Raw genomic sequence first — 20,154 nt, 5'->3', positions numbered from 1 at the left:
TTTTGTCTTTAATATTTGTTTTTATTTCTTGTACGTTTTGTTTTCTGTTAAGAGACTATAAATAAAGGTCTGCGTGCTGAATATGAAGTAAGAGAGAAAAGAATAATAAAAAAGTTTGTTTCAGTCTTATAGAAGAAATCCTTAAGAGTCTTTCTATCTCCTCTTCCTCCAAAAGTTTATTTTTCTCAGAAACACATGTTCGCGAAGCAGTGGATGACGAAATGCCTAGACGCAACATAGCGCTGAAGAAATGCTGACATAACACCTAGGCGTTCGCATTTCAGCCTGAAACGATGTCATTTCCGCTCTAGTTTGTCTTCTTCCTCGCGACGAACAACAATAATCATCGGCCAAAACTTATGATTTTTCAAAAGTGGAACTCGGTCAATACTCAACCAAATCGGCTGATTCAAATGTTGAAATGATCACCCTAACTTGGTGATCATTTCACCTACGCTTCATCATTGCCTAGACGATCAAGTTGGATGAAGTACAGATACAAATCATTAATGGCGTTTTGTTTGAAATTCTATACACTTGATCGATCAACCAACCTAAGGAGACTACAAATCCATTCCATAGTTGTTTATGGCTGTCGCACAAAGTTGGGTCGCGTGGCTTGTCTTCTGCGTTGTGGTGTCGAGATTGTCGCAAGAGTAGGGATGAAAATGATTGTCGGCTCGATACTTTTATATTCGAGTAATTTAAATAGATCATGGACTGTGAATAATACACTCCCGAAACTGCTCCCAAAATATAATATTTAAAAGCTATATATAAACACACGTAAATATTGACAATGTTATTAGTGGGTTGTTAGTGTTTACTAGGCTTTATATACTCAAAATAATTTAACATCATTATATTATTAATTTTTTAATTTGTTAGTTAAAATTATATATATATTGAACATTTAATTTTTAGTTTTATAAAATACATATAATTTATTTAATTTGATTTGAATAATTAAGTGATGTTAGTTATCAAATAAATATATTCAAATAAGCACCTAATAATATTATTATGTTATAAAAAGCTTACAAATTTAGTTAGGTTTAAGGCCTAATTTTATAAACTAGGAAATATAGAACTTGGTAGGGTTTAAATTTTCAAATTTAGTTCGAAGCCTTTGTAGCAAACTATCTGTTAGCTCAAGACCCAATTTGGTAATCCATGACTGAAGGGAGGCTTGACATCCGTCGATTCTGTGGGTTCCTCCAATTCCAATCGCATATGTTAAAGACCAATACTTTCTTGATGATGGATCTTTCGGCTTTAGGCAGATCACTTTGCCTCTTCTCTACTCAATTTGTATGGATCTGCTCGCAAAAGCAGCGCCAGCTGACCTCGCATGCCTTTTCTCCCTCACCTCCCATTTCGGTTCGACGTCATCTTTCACTCGGTCCTCATTTCGCTGCTGTAGATTTGGGTATGGTTGGAATCCCGACGTTCCTGAATACGCCCAACGGAGCTTTTCACTTGGGAACGGATTTCAGAGTAGGAGGAAGAAGAAGAAGAAAAACGAGCGAGAGAATTATTCACTAGTGGTAAGGGCAAGTCGTAGAGAGTCTCCTTACGATGTGCTTGGGGTCAGTCCCTCAGCCACAGTTAATGAACTCAAAAGGGCGTATAGAAAACTTGCTCTCAAATATCATCCTGATGTCAATAAAGAGGTATTACGAATCATCTTTATTTGTTTGATTTGTGAATTTGATAATTGAAGTTTCTGAGAAAGAGTTCTATTATGATAAGCATTGCCTAGAAATGACTGGATTGGCTAGGTTCACTTGCATGTTTGCTCTGCTAGGCTAACTTTATTAGCTAAGAAAGATTTTTGCATGATTGATTAAAACAACAAAAACTATTTAGGGGTAGGCTGCTGACTTCATTAGCCAAGCCAAATAAGAACCTTGACTTGGAGCAATAAGTGCTCGGTTGTCTTGATTCCTTGGTTCTGAACACGAGATAGTCTGGTCATTTGGATTTTGGACACTTCCTTGACTTGGATACAGGATTTCACAAGTTTCCGCTTGGGCGATGAATTAGGACTTTAAATCTCATTTCTGATGGAATGAGGTTTAAATGATTTGAGTAAAAACAAGATGATACACTCTTTCGCATACTTGGGCATTTTATTTTGATGTTTCAGATTTCGGCTTCCAAAAGTCCCTTCTAAGAACTGAAGAAAATATGTTCAACGAGATACTGTTTCTCCAATTGAAATTAAAACACTTACATATGTATTTAACTGCACTTACCAAAGTTGTCAAAAAAGACTGACTAAATGGCTCTTTAAGGACATTATATTGTGTTAATGTCATTTTCAAATGTTGTATATTAATTTATACAATATAGATAGATTGTTTTCTCAGTCTATGGTTGGTTATGGCGGAATTGGAATTGGGATCCAATTATAAGTTCTTTCTTTGATGACTTAAAATAAGGAATTGAAATTATAATTCAACAGATTTGAATGTATATGATTTTGAAGTTTCAGTCTCCATACTCCCCACCTGAGGATTGCAACTAATGATTTCTCCAAACATAAGAATCAAATTGTAATTCAATTCAATTTTTGTAAAATTGTGATATAATTTAAGAAAGAGAGTCGTTTTACTTGATGAACTTGTACCAAAAGTTCATTTTAGTTGCTGAATTTGTGAGAAGCTCAATTTACTTGCTATTCTTGTTAAAATTGCTCAAAACAAGTCCTGCTGTTAATTTTTTTTTGTTAACCCCGCTAAATATTTAAAATGTTAACAAATGTTTCATCACTTTTTTTTTTTAATTAAATAACATTCAAACCATCCTTACATAAACTAATCCGACCCACTTAAAACCTGCACTCAAACCAGCCTAACCTAATGATCTGCACCTCTAGCCTTGTCGTCTTCATTCTCGTCTCTCTTAAGATAGTCTGCCGCCCAACCAAGTTTTCCAAATACTCCCACGGTGTCGCCCTAAAGAGAGGTGTTAGAGATGATTTGTTAGGTGTCTGAATCTATTAAAAAGGTTTCTTATTTTCATCCTTTAAACAAGGGTTGTTTATGTTTCATAATCTTCAGAAATTTATCATTTGAGATGGAAGTATCTTGTAACAATGCATTGAACCTTTGAGAGCAACAAAGCTTTGTATTTAATAAAATGAACGAGAGAAGCAAATGCTTTCAATTAGTGCTATAATTGTTATTTGGATCTTTGAATTCTCACTTCTAATTGCACAAGGTCTATACTGAAATTGATCTTTATGGAGACTGAAAATAGACTAGATTGAGAGAGATAGGTGGGAAAGAAAGAGGGGGGAGTTAGATAACTAATAGATTTTCTGACGTATTTTGGGAATTTCTCTCGCTATTTTATCAATCAACCATTTGCCTTGATTTTGCTTTCCAAACCTTCAAGGTCTCCTCTCCCATGTCCCAGTATCACTTGCTTTATCTTTCTTTCTTTCCCTTGTTACATAGTGTTTCTTCAACAATTAATTACAACAAATCAAAACCATGCAAATGACTACGACAGACCAAAGCATCCTCCCAACTACAACAGTATATATAAGTCTAAACTTGGGTTTGTCGATAAGATTGGTGTTGGCCATATCATCTTTATATTATATTAGTTTTAAGCCATTCTTGACCCTATCTTGAGGGCGACATGGTTGCGGGGGCGACAACCTTTTGAGTGGCAATCTGTCTTGAGGGTAACATGATTGAAGACGATGACGAGGCTAGAGGGTGATAATGTTCTGGACGACGAACCGTTGTTGCATCTTCTATGCCTTAGGTTGGATAAATAGAAGAAAAAAAAGCTAGGCCTGCTTGGATGTGGGTTTTAATTGGTATGGTGGTTCTTGCGTGCTTTAAAAAAAAAATTATATATATATATATATAATGATGTTTATTTGAAGTTTAATATTTAATGGTGCTAACAAAAATTTAACTTGTGAGCCATTTTAACAAGTCAAGCAAGCAAATTGAGCCCGACACAAATTCAGCAAGCAAAATGATCATTTGATACATGTTCAGCTAACAAAACGAACTTTATTCCTATAATTAAAATTCTAATTCCCATTATATACATCCAAACATAACCTCTAGAAACTAATAACATAGTGGATTTAAGATTACTAGTTTTGAAGTTATTATTGTGCTATTTCTCATGAATCAGATGTTGAAATTATTTGTTGTGTAGCCAAACGCTCAAGAGAAGTTTATGAGGATTAAACAGGCATACAACACATTGGTGAATGATGAATCTCGAAGGAAGTATGATGCTGGAGCTCGTGCATCAAATTATTCATATTCACCTTTTGGAAACAAAGATACTCAAGATGAGGAGTTCTATGGATTTGGTAAACAAATTAAAATTTATTCTCTTGAGAAGTTTAGTCTTTGATAAAGTAATTTAGATGTCATCCTTTTTCAGTTTACATGATCTTGTGATCTTGAATTTAGGAGATGGCCAAACCTTATGAAATTTTCAATCTATTTTTTATTTTATTTTTCAATCTATTTTTTTCTTGTTTTCATATATAACAAAAGAAAAACGGAAAGGGAAAGGAAAGATAAAAGGCGACGGAAAAAGACCTTTATAAAAGCAAGCGAAAAGTCTCTTAAGGATGTAGATTATGTTTAGATAAGAACTTCCTATTTCTTTCGAGAAAAGATAAGAACTTCTTATTGAGAAACACTAAACCCCAATAACTTCCCCCAGGAGATGTGCACTTCTTCTACAAATGCAACTCCTTTTTTCATTTATCTGTTCAATTCAGCATTCATCAAACCTATGTTTTATGTTTCGTTTGTGCTTCTAGCTCTACAGATTTCGACTTCACATTCATATCGCAGTGAATACTTTGTTGCTCCATCTCTATTATTATTTGGTCAATTTGGACTTGTACGCTTTCTTTAGACCGACCTATTTCCATTCAATGTAGCTCCCACACTAGTACACACGTTTCCTTAAACTGTTCAATATATAGAGTTTGTCGAGCAATTTCCTGAAACATCTCTTTCTCCTCTTATGTCTCATCCTCCTCTTGATCAAACAGTCTCCACTTGAATTATCTCCAAATTTTGAGCTTTTTTGACATCTGATTTTGACTTTCATACTCCTATCTATTACTCCCTTTGCTTGGTCCTCTTGTTTTCATGAATATTACAATGAATGGATGAGTAGTAAAACTTTTGAAATTTATGCAAAACTAGTATTCATTTCCTTGTTTGATGAAAAAGTGGATTCTTTGGGGTTAATTTTTGGTTAAAGGACTAAAATATCGTTTTATTTAATATTTGAAATGAAATAATAAGATAAAGGAAGGGTAATTTGGTAATTTTGATTGATGGAAGTGATTGATGATGTGATAACGAGTTATTTATACAAATAAACCTTCATCAAACAAGGCCTAATAGTTTTGATGATCTTATACTAGCTAAAACCTTTATTCTGCAGGTGACCTTTTGAGGGATGTTCAAATAACAATAGGTAGAAATTGTGTGAGAAGCATACATATATATTATTTACCTTTATGTACCAGCTGAATGATGAAAATTGGGAATTGCAGGTGATTTCTTTAGGGACCTTCAAGAAGAATACAGGAATTGGGAAGAAACGTCTTCTTCACAAGGAAAACCGAAAAGCCTTTGGGAAGAGTTGGCAGTATGTTGTTCTAAACTTTAATTATCATCATCATTGTAATTGGCAGTACGTTTTCTGAACTGTGTTTTTGTGATTGGCAGGAAATTGGAGAAGAGTTCATTGAATTCTTAGAGAAGGAACTTAGCATCAATGACATTGATAATGAAGGTGATAGAAAAAGTGAGGAAGAAGGGGAAAGAGAATTTGTGAACAAGAGCAAGAGCAGCAGCATTGAAGATGATATAGAGGATGTTGAAGCAACCCTTGCTAGATTAAAAAAGGAACTGGGCTTATGATGTTGAATTTGGTCTCCCTTTTGTTCTCTCTTGTTGTTCCATTTGGCCAAATTATATATATTCTTTGTCATTGAGTATATGACCATTGAATTTAGTTCACTAATTAACAAACTATTGGCTCCATTCTAAATAAATAAATTAAAACCTCTTGAACACTTTATCTTGAGATGATTCTCATTTGGTTATAGACAGGAACGGATTTATGTAAGGGCTAAAAAAAAAATTAAGGTTCAAATTTAACTATACCAGCTAATTTTTTTAAAAAAATTTCAATATACTTTTACCTCAAATATTTTTTAAGTCCATTCCAATCCTATTTTTTGGGTTCGTCTCTGGTCCTGATAATAGATAGACCCTTGAATTTGCCTCAAAAAAATTCTTAATATGTGTAGATAGGGGTGAAAATGGATGAGGCAATATTTGTAATCCAAAAATCATCCTAAGTTTTGGTATTAGAATTTTTAAAATGTTCAACTTTCATTTAACCATCTTTGTTTTTATTCAAAACATTCAACCCTCATTTACTTACTATCTTTTAACATTGAATTCATACCTTTTATAGTTGCTAGTAAGTCTATAAGTGGCAACAAGAGGTGGATATCCCCCAGGCCTCCATGAGGTCCTGGGTTCGAGTCCGTCAGCGGCAAGTTCTGCGCCTGGTTTATTGGTTAAGTATGTTTGCGGGCTATGTACTTAACCCGCGGGGCTATGTACTTAACCCGCGGGGATTAGTCGCACTTCATAGGAGTAGCGGAACCCAGCGTTCTAAAAAAAAAAAAAAAGTCTATAAGTAAACCATCTCCAAATCAAATTGACTATAGGTCTTATATTTATTAATTAAACTCACTGTTCGGTTGGTTACTATAAAAATGGTCGGTAAGTTACAGTGTGACAAGACAAATATTAAACTATAAAAAAATACTTGAAATTTGTACATAGGAATAATCAAATTTCACAATTTATATATTTTTAGTCCCCATTTTAGTATTTTGAAAATATTAAAATTCGGTTTAACTTATCCAATAGGACATAAGCATTAGTAAATATTTGACAAATTATAATATATTATATATTTAAAATCTCTCTTGCTTAAATATTTAGTAGAAGCAGATTTTTATTTATTTATTTAGATGCAATCTGTTTTATGAACTTTTTTTTATCAACAAATTTAATAAGAGTGGATTGGGACGGGTTGCTGTTACTATTCTCGTCCTTCCGGCGAATTATTTTACAACGTATTTTTTTATGATAAAATTATATAAATCTTTTGAGTTGTCAAGACGGTTGAGTTTTCCTCAATTGCGTATAAAAAGTGTTGACTTGCCGCTTAACCCACCCTTGGGATTTTCATTGATGAAACCTTGAAACTTTAGGTCAAATCCATTTTTGACATCTCATTTTTATTCAACTACATGTCATATCAAGAAAAAAACGTCTTAAATGGAAAGTAAGACAAATTTTTGACATCTCATTCTTATTCAACTACATGTCATATCAAGAAAAAAATGTCTTAAATGGAAAGTAAGACAAATTATAATTGTTATAACTTAGGTTATTTCAGTAAGATTAGACACTCTCATAGATTAAACCGAAACTAAACTGATAATTTAAAATTTAAAAAAATCAAAATTAAAAATTTAAATATGCATCAAATGCTAAATGTCTTATTTGGTTAGAATTATTTAAATAATTTAAACACTATTTAAAAAATATATATTATTACATATTAAAGGTTAAATATTTGTACCAAAAAAACCAATGGGTTGGAATTTAAGTTATAACTAATGTTATTTAAATCCTTTGATGGAATTAATATGCATTCATATGTAGTAAAATCAAGAAAAACAATTGACAAATTATGCACTCATGTAGTAAAATCAAGAAAAACAATCGTCTACAAAGTCGCAATTCAAATACTAAACAATAATTTGAAACAGATTAAAAAACAATTAGATCATAATTTAGAAATGGAATTAATTTGATTTTTTTCATACATAAGCTCATATCAAGTCTAAGACATGAAGAATCTAATACAAAAGCTCAACCAACCAACCACATTCCAACTTCAAAGTTACAGTTTAATTGCAGCTACAAAATGACACAAGACATATAATTTGCAAAATTGGAACAAGATCCTAGAATCTCTCTCCAAATCTGAAGAACACAGCGCCGGTACCAGAATTATGGTCAACTGCATACTCAGCTCGCACTAGATTAAGTTTGATCCCAACCCCATACGAAGAACCGTGACCCATTCGCCTATAAACCTCAGTTGGGTTTCCCTTTACATCCTTTGAACTTCCTAAATCATTCCCATGTTCTGCAAATGCATACACGTGCGTGTTCTTCACAGGTATCCGCAACTCACCAGCAATCTGAAACCAACAATTATAAGTATTAATTTCTTGAGGAAGTCACCTCACAAGTATAATTATTAAATGACAAGAAAAATTAAAAACAGAAACTCAGTCTGTCGGCAATAACACTACCTACCTCGAGAATATTTCTGGCTGCACCAATTTCACCCATATTGTAGCCTCTAACTGAGTAAGGACCTCCAAGGGTAAAAGCATCATAACTTGGAAGATCTCCAACACATCCACCATAATGGCCGTGAAGAACTAATACAGGTGGTGGTGATTTACCAGCACCTTCCTCCACTTCCTTTAGCTGGATGAATTTAGTTATGGTTAACTGATGTCGATTGAAGAATGGGAACTTGCTCCCAATACCAAGACCTTGATCAACCTGCATTTGTTACGTTTGTCACAAATTACAGTCATCTAAAAAGTAATCTGAATCGTAATAAAAAAATAATTACACTATAATTTGAGTAACAAATAGAGCACCAAGAATCACATAATAATATGGATCATGATCTAACGTTGGCCGAGTTTCCAAATAGGCTCACTTTGACTTCATTTGGAAACACCTTTCCTATAGGATTTCTCATCCGGATGTGGACTATACAAAATTTTATGGGCAGTTTCTTATTCAATACAAAACAAGAGACGAATTTTAAAAAGTTTTTTTTAGATTGAACAACTTCTATACTATCTAACATGAGCCAACAACATTGAATAACTGAGACAGTCTAAGATCTATAATTGTTTTAAAAAAGTGTGAAAATGTCCAAATTAACTGAAAGCTGTAGCAAAACAAACAACAAAGAAGCATTACCCAGGTGAAGGTACTTAAGAGAAGCCTTACCTGGAACACATTTCGCTCGCCAACTATCGCTCCATTTACAAACTTGGTGTTGTCACGGGTAATATTGGCCTGAGCAAATGCCATTCGATCAATACCAGTTCCACTAAGTGTCGTAGGGGGTCCATCAGCACTAATTCCTCCGCTAGGTAATACTCTCTGACCATTTGCAGAAATATGGCTGCTTTCATCACGTGTTGTAATCTCTTCCATCACAATCCCATATGTAAATTTGCTCTGACGAGTCAAATTCTGCAACATAATAATGATTCATATCACATGCAATTCAAATTCATTATCCATTTCAAGTAAAAAGAACAGTAGAGATAGATTCATCACAGCTATCTATTTACCTCTGATATATTGGCTTTCAAACCAGCACGATCTACCCATATAGGGGGAACTTCATCCACTCCTGGCCCACCTGTGAAAACTGGGCTCAATTTCCTGCTATTAAAACAGCTTGTTTTCAAGGTTCGGTTACTAGGATCATATACACCATCCAGATAGGGGTGAACATATTCAAGCTTGAAAGAAAGATCATCCTGCAAGCAAAGGTAAGGGGTAATTTTTTAGGAATTGATAACTAAATAGCACAATCAAAGGCCTTGTTTGATCTAGGGTTAATTTGAATACCCAAGTGGTTATTTGCAAATAAACTTGTGTGTAAGTAATTGAAAATCAGGTTATTTGGGTAAAAGGACATTATGGTATACATATATAATGAAGAAGTAAAAAAATAAATAAATAAATAAATAAGGTATTTTGATTGATTTAAATGATGTGATTGATGAGTATATTATTGATGAGCATATTATTGATTGTAATGTTCCTTAGAATGGTGTCATGTGATTGATGAGTATATTATTGAGGGTAAACACCTGTGGATTGAGGAAGTTGCTTGTTGTCACAGTACCAAGAATGGACCTGTTCAATCCTTTGAGATTCCTGTGCTCAAATGACACTGTTCCACCAGGTTGGATTGAAGCCTGAGAGAAAGAATATTATTATTATACATAGTTAAAAGGTAGAAAAATATTCAAGAGCTGTGTTCTTCAACAACTTACTAGTGTAGGCCGACCCCCACGTCCAGGGACTATACTCCATTCTGTGCTGACTTCAGCAGATTTCTGATCTAGTTCTTTGAGCTTTATCTCCACAATAATACCACCTTCATTCTTCTCATCAGGTCGTGGGTTAACTTCAATATTGGAAAATAAACCCAACGAATTAATATTCCTTAATGCCAGTTTTCCTGCTTCTATGTTGAAAACGTTGCCAGGTCGGAGCTGCAAGTCAAAACAAGAATTTCACATTTACAAGTCAACACACCTGTTCAAATCAACAAATCAATTTTAAAAACAAATAGTAAAATCAAAACTTGTCATCACACCTGTCTTGGTAACTCTCGTTTTACAACTGGAAGTTGGGTATTCCCTTCGCACACATTTCCAAGTTTATCTTGGAACTGAATCAGCAACTGTGTGATATCTCCTTCCACAACTTCACAAACGACCTCTTTTGTGTTCAAATTACCAAAGTTCACAACCTGTGCACAGGCATATCCCTCGTCATGGTACCATTTCTGCACGTGATCTCTTATTTTTTGAAGTAGCCTAGCACTCACTGTTCCATTCTCCCTCAACATCTGCAGCACCTCTCGATGAACTGGAGTTGGCAGCAAACATGGCCTTGATCTATCCATCCTCCTCTTGTAATCCTTCTCTTGGTTCTTAATCCACTCCAATGTTTCCTTCTCTGTCATGTCAGGATCCATTTCGATAGTCTTTGACTGCTGCATTAGGCCCACATTGATACATCTGAACTTGTCGGCCGATTGCCATGTGCTCTCTGTAAACGATATTGTGACACCGATAGAACCATCTGGTTTGGTCTTCCCCTCTAGTTCCACCTTCTCAAACATTCCACAAGTTGCTAGGGTTTCGAGCTCTTTTTGGAGTTGGGCTTTTGTGTATATGCCACCAGGACGTATAGATACCATCTCAAAGAACGAGTCATCAGTTCCAATCGTGGTCCATCGCTTCCGATCGAAAAAGGATATATCAGACACCTTGTATTTCTTGAATCCACTGAGCTTGCTTAGCTGGACAACAATGTTTGCTGGAAGTCCATGAAAATCCCATTCCTGAGATGGAGACTCCTCATCCTTTGCGATCGCAGAAGGAGAGAGTATCCTCTGCCAGAAGTCGTCGCCTCCTCCTCCACCACCACCACTTCCACCATCTCCGCCTGAGCCAGAGCCAGAGCCAGAGCCAGAGCCTCCAAAGATAAAGTTTGCACCAGATAGATGAAATATGATGCCTGAGGCGGCTGAAAAGGCTAGAGTTTTTCCGATAGTGAAGATGGGCCTGAGATGCGGTTGGAGGGAAGAGGGTTTATGGTTTTGAGGGGAGTTAGACGAGGAGAGATCACACTTAATGGAAGCAACGGGTGAAAGGCGATGGTCGCTTGGGGCGGTAGCGTTGGCAGGGAATAATTTGCGTCGGGAAGGGAGAGAAGACAGACCAGTAGTGAGGGTAAAGAAGTGCCCTGAGGCTCCCGCCATTGAGATAAGGGAATGTGATAGAAAATAAATGAATACGAAGGAAACTTGCCGGGAAGGGGGACGTAAACACTCCTTTCAGCGTTTCACTTCAAGGGTCGTTTGTTTTCTTCCAATGAGCTAGTTTTGAAACAAGAATTTTTATGGCAAGTTTAGAGCAAACATCATGATGATAACAAAAGGGTATTGAAAGAAACAATAATCATTATGAAGTATGAATCAAGAAAATAATTTTGACAAAGCACCAATCTCAAGAATCATAAAATGGAAGCACATTGGTACACAATTCAATTAAACATTTCAATCAAGATTTCATTTTCATATCTTGATCGAATGAACTCATTCACCTCAATTAATTAACTCAAGAGAGCATCAAGAAAAGCATGCATCAAATTCAGGATAAATATATTTGCATCAGATTAGTTTCAAATCAACCGACATTCAGATAATCTAGGTTGGATTTAGAAGAGAAAACCTGGAGGCTGAAAAGTGGACGCCTCTCGGCAGCAGCAGCAGAAGCAGGTGGACGACTGGTCGGCGTGGGCGCAGGCACCAAGGTACTAAAGGCGCCGGGCGGAATTCCTTATCGGAAGAGGGACTGAGGAGTGAACAGAAGGCAGTCGGGGGAGGGTTTGGGCAAAATGAAAAGAAAAAGGGCTTTGGTCTGAGGATGGAAATAAAATAAAATAAAAGGCTGTTCATTTTAATTAAATGGCCCTGTTTCATTTTATTTAAATTGGACTCCATGAATCTCGCTCAAGGCCTTGTTTCATTTTTTTGTGGGCTGCAAAACAAAAAGAATTAGGGTCCAAATTTTATTTTTAAGTATAATGTTAGTTTATAAAAAAAAAAAAATTAATGAGAATTAAATTTAAAATATTAATTCTTATAGAGAAAACTCATAAATATAAGAATATAAGAATAATATATATATATAATGATCCTTAATTTTTAAAGTGTCCGGATTATGAGTTGACCCTCCCATAAACTCAAAACGGTTTAAAATAAAATTAAAAATGTTATATCTATGTTTCAAACTCTCAACCTAACAAAACAAATACAACTTTTTAACCAACTAGGATAATAACACTTTGTATTTTAAATTCAACACCAAATTAGATGAACGCGGAACATTTTAACAATATAAGTTCAACTTTTTAACTAACTAATTTATATATATATATAATGATGCTTAACTTTTAAAGTATTCAAATTTTCGGGTTGAGAGCTGTGGTTAATTTGAATATATATGTGAGAGTAAATGGATACTTGGGTTGAATTGTGGGTTGACCCGCCCATAAACTTAAAACGGTTAAAATTAAAATTGAAAATGTTATAGGTATGGTTCGAACTTGCAACATAACAAAATAAGTACAATCATTTAATCAACTAGGGTAATAACACCTTATATTTTAAATTCAACACCAAATTTGATGAACGCGGTGGTTCATCAATAGTTTTTAATAGATCATAATTCTCTTTTTACTCTGCGCTATAGATTTCACTATTATTATAGAGATAGATGACATAATTCATATGAATATAGTAAGTCTCGCTTGGGCTACTTTAATGGTAGTCTTTATATTTTCCTTTCACTCGTAATATGGGGAAGAAGTGGACTCTAGAGGTCAAACTAATTGAGTTGAGAAATCAAACTATATCAATTGTTTTAGAGATCGTTCTACAATGTGAAAGTAAATTGATACTTGAGTCGGATTATGGATTGACCCGCCCATAAACTTAAAACGGTTAAAAATAAAATTAAAAATGTTATCACATTTTTACTGTAATATTTTTTTTATGATTTTTTAAATTATTACTGGGATACATGCTAGTTGGGATAATAACGATATCATTCTCGTAAGTATTAATTCTTATAGAGAAAACTCATAAATATAAGAATATAAGGATAACAAATTAAATAAACTCATAAAACTGTTGAGTTTCTTTGGAATATTTTAAGCTAATATTACTCATATTTCTAATTTAATCTCTCATGTGGAAATACAATTTTTAAAATTGATTCCAAGGTTATTTTTCAATTTTGAGGGTCAAGACTTGTTTATATACATGTGGATGGATGTTTTTAGATCCTCGTAACTTAGGATTTTCTAGAGAATTCTATATCTACTTAGACCTAGGATCTCCTAGAGAATTTTAGAGAGTTCTACTATCTACCTACTTTTAGGAATTCCTAGAGAATGCTATCATCTTACCTACAATCATGAACTCGTAGAAAATTCTTGAGAGTTTCACAAAAGGAAAAGTTTAGAAAAATCTAGAACATTCTGGGATATATGCATGAAGGGCTTCATATCTTTGGGTTTTGGTCACCCCATTGAATGGTCTGTGACATTCTCCCCCACCTAAGTCGTGGTCGTCATCGGCTCGACCTTGGACTGATACTTTTTAATCTTCTGTCTGGTTTTCCATGAGTGATCTTCCATTCCCCTACTATTCTCGGCATTGAGTATACTTATGGAGGCCAACTCCAACCGATATGAGACATTTCTCACACGTCTCTAGATTTTAAACGGTTCATCGTATTTGCGCACAAGCCCCTTGAGCACAATCGCAAAGACTTAAATTGTTGCGGGAGTAATTTCCTAATTACTCGGTCCTCCTCCTTAAACTCGATTGAACGTCATTTCTTCATCTTTTTGGTGACTTTGTCCAAAGATGCCCGAGCAAGATTTGCTTTCTCTCTTAATGATTTGGCGAGAGTGAAGGCGAATTAACTCTGACCAACGTAACTTGTGGCCAAACTTTGTGGAGTTGATGGTTATTTTGTGTCTTTGGCCTTCAGCCCCTCAAAGGCCTCCACACATTCTATCTGGACTTCCTCAGGTAGTTCCTCCTTTCCATTAGAGTTGTCCTCATCATTCGTTATAGCAAAAATGACAAATGTCTCTTTACCACATTTGTGACCTCGTCTGAATCGCATTGCCAAGAACATGCCCATTCCCTTTGATTCTCTTCTTATTGGTATCACGCTAGTTTTTCTATGATCCAAAATGATTAGTGAATTAGAATAAAGCATTATGCAAGCGCGTACATGATCGAACCTTTGTAGTCCCAACACTACATCATAGTCATCCATAGACTAATGTAACAAGACTATTCCCTTCCAGTCTCCGATCTGCGTTTGCACTCCCTTAGCCTCCCGGTCCACCGACTTGGCTGTTGTATTGACGGACTTGATCGTCCCTCTCGTTGGGTTGAAACCACTCCTTTACGCATAGAGTTGTGAGTAGATCCAATATCGATTAGTCATTTGATGCGCCTTCTCTCGATCAAGACTTCCACAAACATCAAACCCCTTTGTATTTCGTTGATTGGCTCCGCAACACTAGCCTTCACAACGTTGAGTAGTCTTAGAGATTCCAATCGAGTCCCTTCTTCTTCCTCGAAGGACTCATTTCATTTAACTACTACAAGCTTTCTCTCTTAAATGGGCACAAAAACTTTATGTGATTAGTAGCATCACAAATATGACAAACTCTTGGCTTACCCGATTCGTCGGCTTGCCTCCCTAAGTTGTTGTTTGAATGCCATTTTTGGGTGGGCAGTCTCCCCCACCTTTCTCCTCATCATCTCTGTTGAACTTTGGCCTGTCCACGGACACCTTAAGCTCGATCAGACTCTCCGCAAACCGCAATTGCCTCGAAGACGTTCTACACATTGGCCCTTTCAACTCTAACTATGCCCAAGTTTTTAGGCCATTAATAAACGCGAACAAAGCCTTTTGTTCCGTTAGATTAGGTAACTCGAGCATCAGTTCTTGGAACTCCTTCACATACTCCTTGATGAACTTACCGTGCGCAAGTTGACTTAATCTCTTCCTAGCCTCGAAATCGGCGTTCTCTAGGAAGAACTAACACCTGAACTCGGTCTTGAAGTCTTCCCATGTTTCCATCCTCAACGTACCTCGTTCAATGTTTGCTTCACGCCTTCTCCACCACAATAATGTCCTCAACTTCTCTTGAATTCCTCGAGGCTTTGAATTGGTTTGGGAACTTCTATCTGATGAGGTGCCACACCTCAAAGTTCTCCTCCATTTCACCCAATTCGACCTTCTATCACATCGAGCCTCCCCATCATTTCCCTTTGGAGAGCGTCGATCATCAAATAGACTTCTCCTTGGATTGTCTCGAGCAATACATTCTGGATATCATCAACCTCACCTCAAACCGATCCAAGCACTAGTTAATATATATTTTAACATATTGATACTTTTATGTTTTTCTTACTAACATCAACTTACTTATCAATAAAACATTAAAATCTCAAACTCTATTTTAGTATTTTAATTGATTAAATGAGTAATTTAATGATTAAAATAATAATGACGTGATAGAGAAATAATTTATAAAAACTCGGATAAATTCCAAAAAAATCCAATAAGTCTATGTCAATTGAGCTTTTAGAGCTATTTTAGGTTGGTTATACAAAAAATTTTGATATTTATAAAAAAAGAAAGAAATAATTTGGACAACAAAATTTTAAGAAATTGATGTGGTCTGCCACATGTGTAGGAATTTTTTAAAAAAAAATGTAATTTTAATTTTTTTGGGGAAAATGGTCAAGAGGACAGAGAAATAAATTTATCTCCGAGAAATGGCCATGTTCGGTAGGAGAGAATTTTTTTTTTTTCGGAAAAATGACCATGTTCTGGAATTATTATTTTTATTTCTTTCTTTTGTACAAGTGTTTGGTCTTGTACAGACCACGTTAAATTTGTGACCTAATTTTTGTTTTCGAATTCGTTGACCCTATTAAAACTCTTATCAAAATTTTATTTAACGAAAAAAAGTTTGTTTGAGTTTTTAATTAGTTAAGTTATTATAATTTTTTATATTTAAAATTTATATTTTATATGATTAAAGTAATATATTTTTAAATATGTTAATTAATTTATTGATAGTAAAAATGTTATATTATAAAATGTTTAAATTTTGAATAAAAATTTGACAAAAAAAATCTAATGAGGAAGTTTTATATTAGCCTGATAAATAAGAAATGTATTTACATATATTTATATTACAAAAATATTTTTATCTATCAATAAAATAATATAATATTTAGATTTTTTTGTCACTAGTTTTTTATTTTATTTTGCCAGGAGAAAAAGTAAAATTATTTAACAAAAATAGATTGTCAAAATATATTTTTTATTGATTTTTTCTAAATTTGTTATTATCTAAATTAATTATATTTTAATATTAAATATAAATAACTATTACTTATACTTTTTAATTTAATAATTTTGTTATTTAATTGTGATGGTAATTGTCTCAAATAAATCTTTTTATGAATGCTCAATTTAATTAACACAACAATTTATACTAATTAATTTGTTTAATTTCCTAGATAGTTTGCTCTGATTCACTTGATGATTTGGGAGGGTTATTACGGCATGTAAGTCGGTCATTAAAATGTTCTATGTATGAGATTTAGTTTTGCCCGTTTTGGATTTTCGTTTTTCATATTATTAATGATTGATTAATCAAGATTTGCTGGTGCTCTTTGGAATTGTGCCTCGATCCGGTCCCTCTTGAATGTGTAAATCATGACGAAAATCGTTTTTATCAACATTTTGGTACTTGGTTCTCGTTACTTCAATTTTGTGGGAATACGTTGATTTGGTCTTCAATCTAGCCGGTTTGTTTCGATCTATCATTTTTTTGTGTGCATCAATTTGGTCGGTGTGTGACTTGGCCATAACCATTGTATTATGTTGTGATATATTTTTATTTAATCGTTCTATATAGATTAATTAGTTAAAAAGTTAAACTTATATTCTTAAAATGTTCCGCGTTCATTAATTTTGGCGTTAAATTTAAAATATATAGTCTTATTAGCCTAGTTGGTTAAAGGGTTATACATGTTTTGTTATGGTGTAAGTTTGAAACATACATGCATATAACAATTTTAATTTTTTTTTTTAACTGTTTTAAGTTTATGGGCGGATCAACCCATATTCCGACCCAAATATCCATTACTCTCACATATATATCCAAATTAACCACATCTCTCGATCAGGTAATCCAGACATTTTAAAAATAAGCATCATTAATTATATATATATATATATATTTATATAAATTAATTAGTTAAAAAGTTGAACTTATATTTTTAAAATGTCTCGCGTTCATCGAATTTGGTGTTAAATTTAAAATATAAAGTTTTATTAGACTAGTTGATTAAAAGGTTGTACTTGTTTTGTTATGTTGTAAGTTAAAACATACTTATAACATTTTTAATTTTATTTTTAACCGTTTTAAATTTATGTGCCGGTCAACCAATAATATGACATTTAAGATTTAGTCTCAAATGGATAAATGTACATCCACCTTAAAGTAGACTTTTGTATTTTAATTAAATAGAACATTTGTAAAAAAATCATGCCTCTATTTTTTTTATTTTTTTAACAATATCACACATTTTTAATATACTTAAAGTGTATTTGTCATTAATTGCATAATCATCTAAGTTATGTCATCCGAAATTATGTAAAAAAATAATACCAAATATAGAACGCCATCTAGATCTCTTCGAATTTTTTCAAATATTTTCTCACATCGAACATTTGTTTAGTCACTCAATCCACCTTATCTAGTTTATATTATGTATCTCGAAAAAACATTTAATTTAAAAAATATATGTTCAAAACGTTTGTAAATATTTTTTCATTTATAGATGTCAAATTAATTAGAAAAAAATTAACATTTTGTTCATTTAAGCAAATATTTAAATTGCTACAATTATGATAGTTCAAATTTATATGATATAATTCAAAATTCAACTAAAGTTCCAACCTAAAATAACATTTACACCATTATTAATTAATTTATGAATTTCTAGATAAAAAGTTATATACATTCTCATTTAGTTTTAGGCAATAATTTGATAAACGATTTATCAATTAATTACATATATTAATGACTTATTTAATATAAATTTATTCGTTATATCTAGTTTATTTTAAAAGATAAAAAATAGCTAAACAAAATATTTTAAAAAGAATTATAAAAATTACTTTATCCTTATAAATTTATTAAAATTACACTTATATAATATGTATTATGTTTTTTTGTTTTTTTAATCATAATTTATCAAAATTTTCAATTTCACGAAATTAGTTTTTAATATTATATAAAATAAATAAAAATTTAATTCAATCTAATTAAATTACAAAATAAAAAACAAAACGAAGGGGTGAAAAATATATATTAATTTACTTACTTTTTCTCAATGTAATGACTTTTCATCTTCTTAATAATATGTTAGAATACTTTTATAAAAAATATATTTATAAATTAATAATTTCATAAATAAGTTAAAAACAATATTAATAATTATTTTAAATATTTTTTATTTAATATATCAAATTATATAATTCAATATATTTAGTTTATTAATACATATAAGAGTATAATAGTGTTGATAAACTTTTTAAAATATTAACTTTAGATATTATCAAACTAATTTAAATATTAAGTATTTAAAATTTAAACGTTTCAATTTTTTTAATTTTTAAATATTTGAATTATTAATTATATAGAATTTAGTATTTGGTATTATGTATTTAAATATTAATTTTAAGTTGTATCGAACAAGTATTATTATTTATAGTTACAGACTCAACCACATTATAAATAATAAAAGGAAAAAAAGAGTTAAATATGTAAATAATTTATTATTATTATTAAACATGTCATTTAATAAGTCGATGTCCAATTATATACCAGTATTGGTGCATAATGACTAAAATGAGCATAAAATCCATCATTCTTAACATCCCAAATACACTCGTGATTACCGCAATATTTTATATAAATGTCATGGTTATACACATCATGTCTTGTGATTCCATTACCTACAAATCTGCAAAAGTAAAGTGTTGTACCAAACAAAAAATCAGGTCTGAAACTAAATTCGAATTCCTGCCCGTGTTTCAAAAATTGTAATCCAAGATCATTATGTTTATCTTTGCAATGAACTTGTAACAATCCAGGTTTTGTCATACTATTAAAGATATGAATATGAATTTTAGCCGAAACAATGATTTGATTTTGAGGACTTCTCATTGCAGTGGATAAAAAGAGTGCCAAAATGATAAAAATGAAATGATGAAGTATTTGTAGAGAAGACATGATTGCATATACTAAGGGAATTTTATTTCTTTGACAATATAATTCATGAATATATATATATAAGATATGATTTAAGGATAATTGAGAGTAATATTTATATTAATTGTAGTATGGATTTCTCACATATGAGTAGATTTCATATTTGACTTTTTAAAGATGGACTAAATCCAATTAGTAACGCTGTTTAATGTGGATTAAGTTTATTTCATTCTAATTAACTCTTATCACATAATATTTCCTTTTAACAATGAAATCATTCATTACTAAATTAAAAACTAAATAACCTTTACTTAATTGA

The 20,154-nt window shown here is 32.6% G+C and overlaps 2 protein-coding genes across 3 annotated transcripts; one reads left to right on the top strand and one right to left on the bottom strand.

Annotated features, from left to right (window-relative positions):
- The first annotated feature begins 1,227 nt into the window (after nt 1-1,227).
- Nucleotides 1,228-6,041, top strand: LOC124942628 (dnaJ homolog subfamily B member 9). 2 transcript variants are annotated; one of them, XM_047483167.1, is made up of 5 exons: nt 1,228-1,673; nt 4,189-4,348; nt 5,449-5,481; nt 5,561-5,655; nt 5,736-6,041. In XM_047483167.1, exons 1-5 carry the CDS (start codon nt 1,314-1,316, stop codon nt 5,928-5,930), a joined length of 843 nt encoding a protein of 280 aa, XP_047339123.1. In that variant the 5' UTR covers nt 1,228-1,313; the 3' UTR covers nt 5,931-6,041. The 2 variants fall into 2 exon arrangements, with proteins under 2 accessions (XP_047339123.1, XP_047339124.1); XM_047483168.1 differs by lacking the exon at nt 5,449-5,481 and having other exon boundaries at nt 1,231-1,673.
- Nucleotides 6,042-7,847: 1,806 nt separating this feature from the next.
- On the bottom strand, nt 7,848-12,340 carry LOC124944074 (protein TOC75-3, chloroplastic). The gene is made up of 8 exons (XM_047484534.1): nt 12,176-12,340; nt 10,531-11,820; nt 10,205-10,426; nt 10,019-10,126; nt 9,491-9,682; nt 9,141-9,389; nt 8,424-8,678; nt 7,848-8,305 (listed from the first exon to the last, which is right to left on the bottom strand). The coding sequence occupies exons 2-8, from the start codon at nt 11,701-11,703 to the stop codon at nt 8,066-8,068; spliced, it is 2,439 nt and encodes an 812-aa protein (XP_047340490.1). The 5' UTR covers nt 11,704-11,820; nt 12,176-12,340; the 3' UTR covers nt 7,848-8,065.
- Between the last annotated feature and the right edge of the window lie 7,814 nt (nt 12,341-20,154).

This window comes from Impatiens glandulifera, chromosome 6 (assembly GCF_907164915.1).
Source record: "Impatiens glandulifera chromosome 6, dImpGla2.1, whole genome shotgun sequence".
Taxonomy (NCBI): Eukaryota; Viridiplantae; Streptophyta; class Magnoliopsida; order Ericales; family Balsaminaceae; genus Impatiens; species Impatiens glandulifera.
This window is presented reverse-complemented; position numbering and strand designations above follow the sequence as displayed.

Coding starts and splice junctions, on each gene's coding strand:
- LOC124944074 (XM_047484534.1), bottom strand. CDS start 11,703: ATGGCGGGAGCCTCAGGGCACTTCTTTACCCTCACTACTGGTCTGTCT. Junction 9,390..9,490: donor TGAAAGCCAATATATCAGAG/GTAAATAGATAG, acceptor ATTATGTTGCAG/AATTTGACTCGTCAGAGCAA. Junction 8,679..9,140: donor GCGAGCGAAATGTGTTCCAG/GTAAGGCTTCTC, acceptor TAACAAATGCAG/GTTGATCAAGGTCTTGGTAT.
- LOC124942628 (XM_047483167.1), top strand. CDS start 1,314: ATGGATCTGCTCGCAAAAGCAGCGCCAGCTGACCTCGCATGCCTTTTC. Junction 1,674..4,188: donor ATCCTGATGTCAATAAAGAG/GTATTACGAATC, acceptor TTTGTTGTGTAG/CCAAACGCTCAAGAGAAGTT. Junction 5,482..5,560: donor GGATGTTCAAATAACAATAG/GTAGAAATTGTG, acceptor TGGGAATTGCAG/GTGATTTCTTTAGGGACCTT.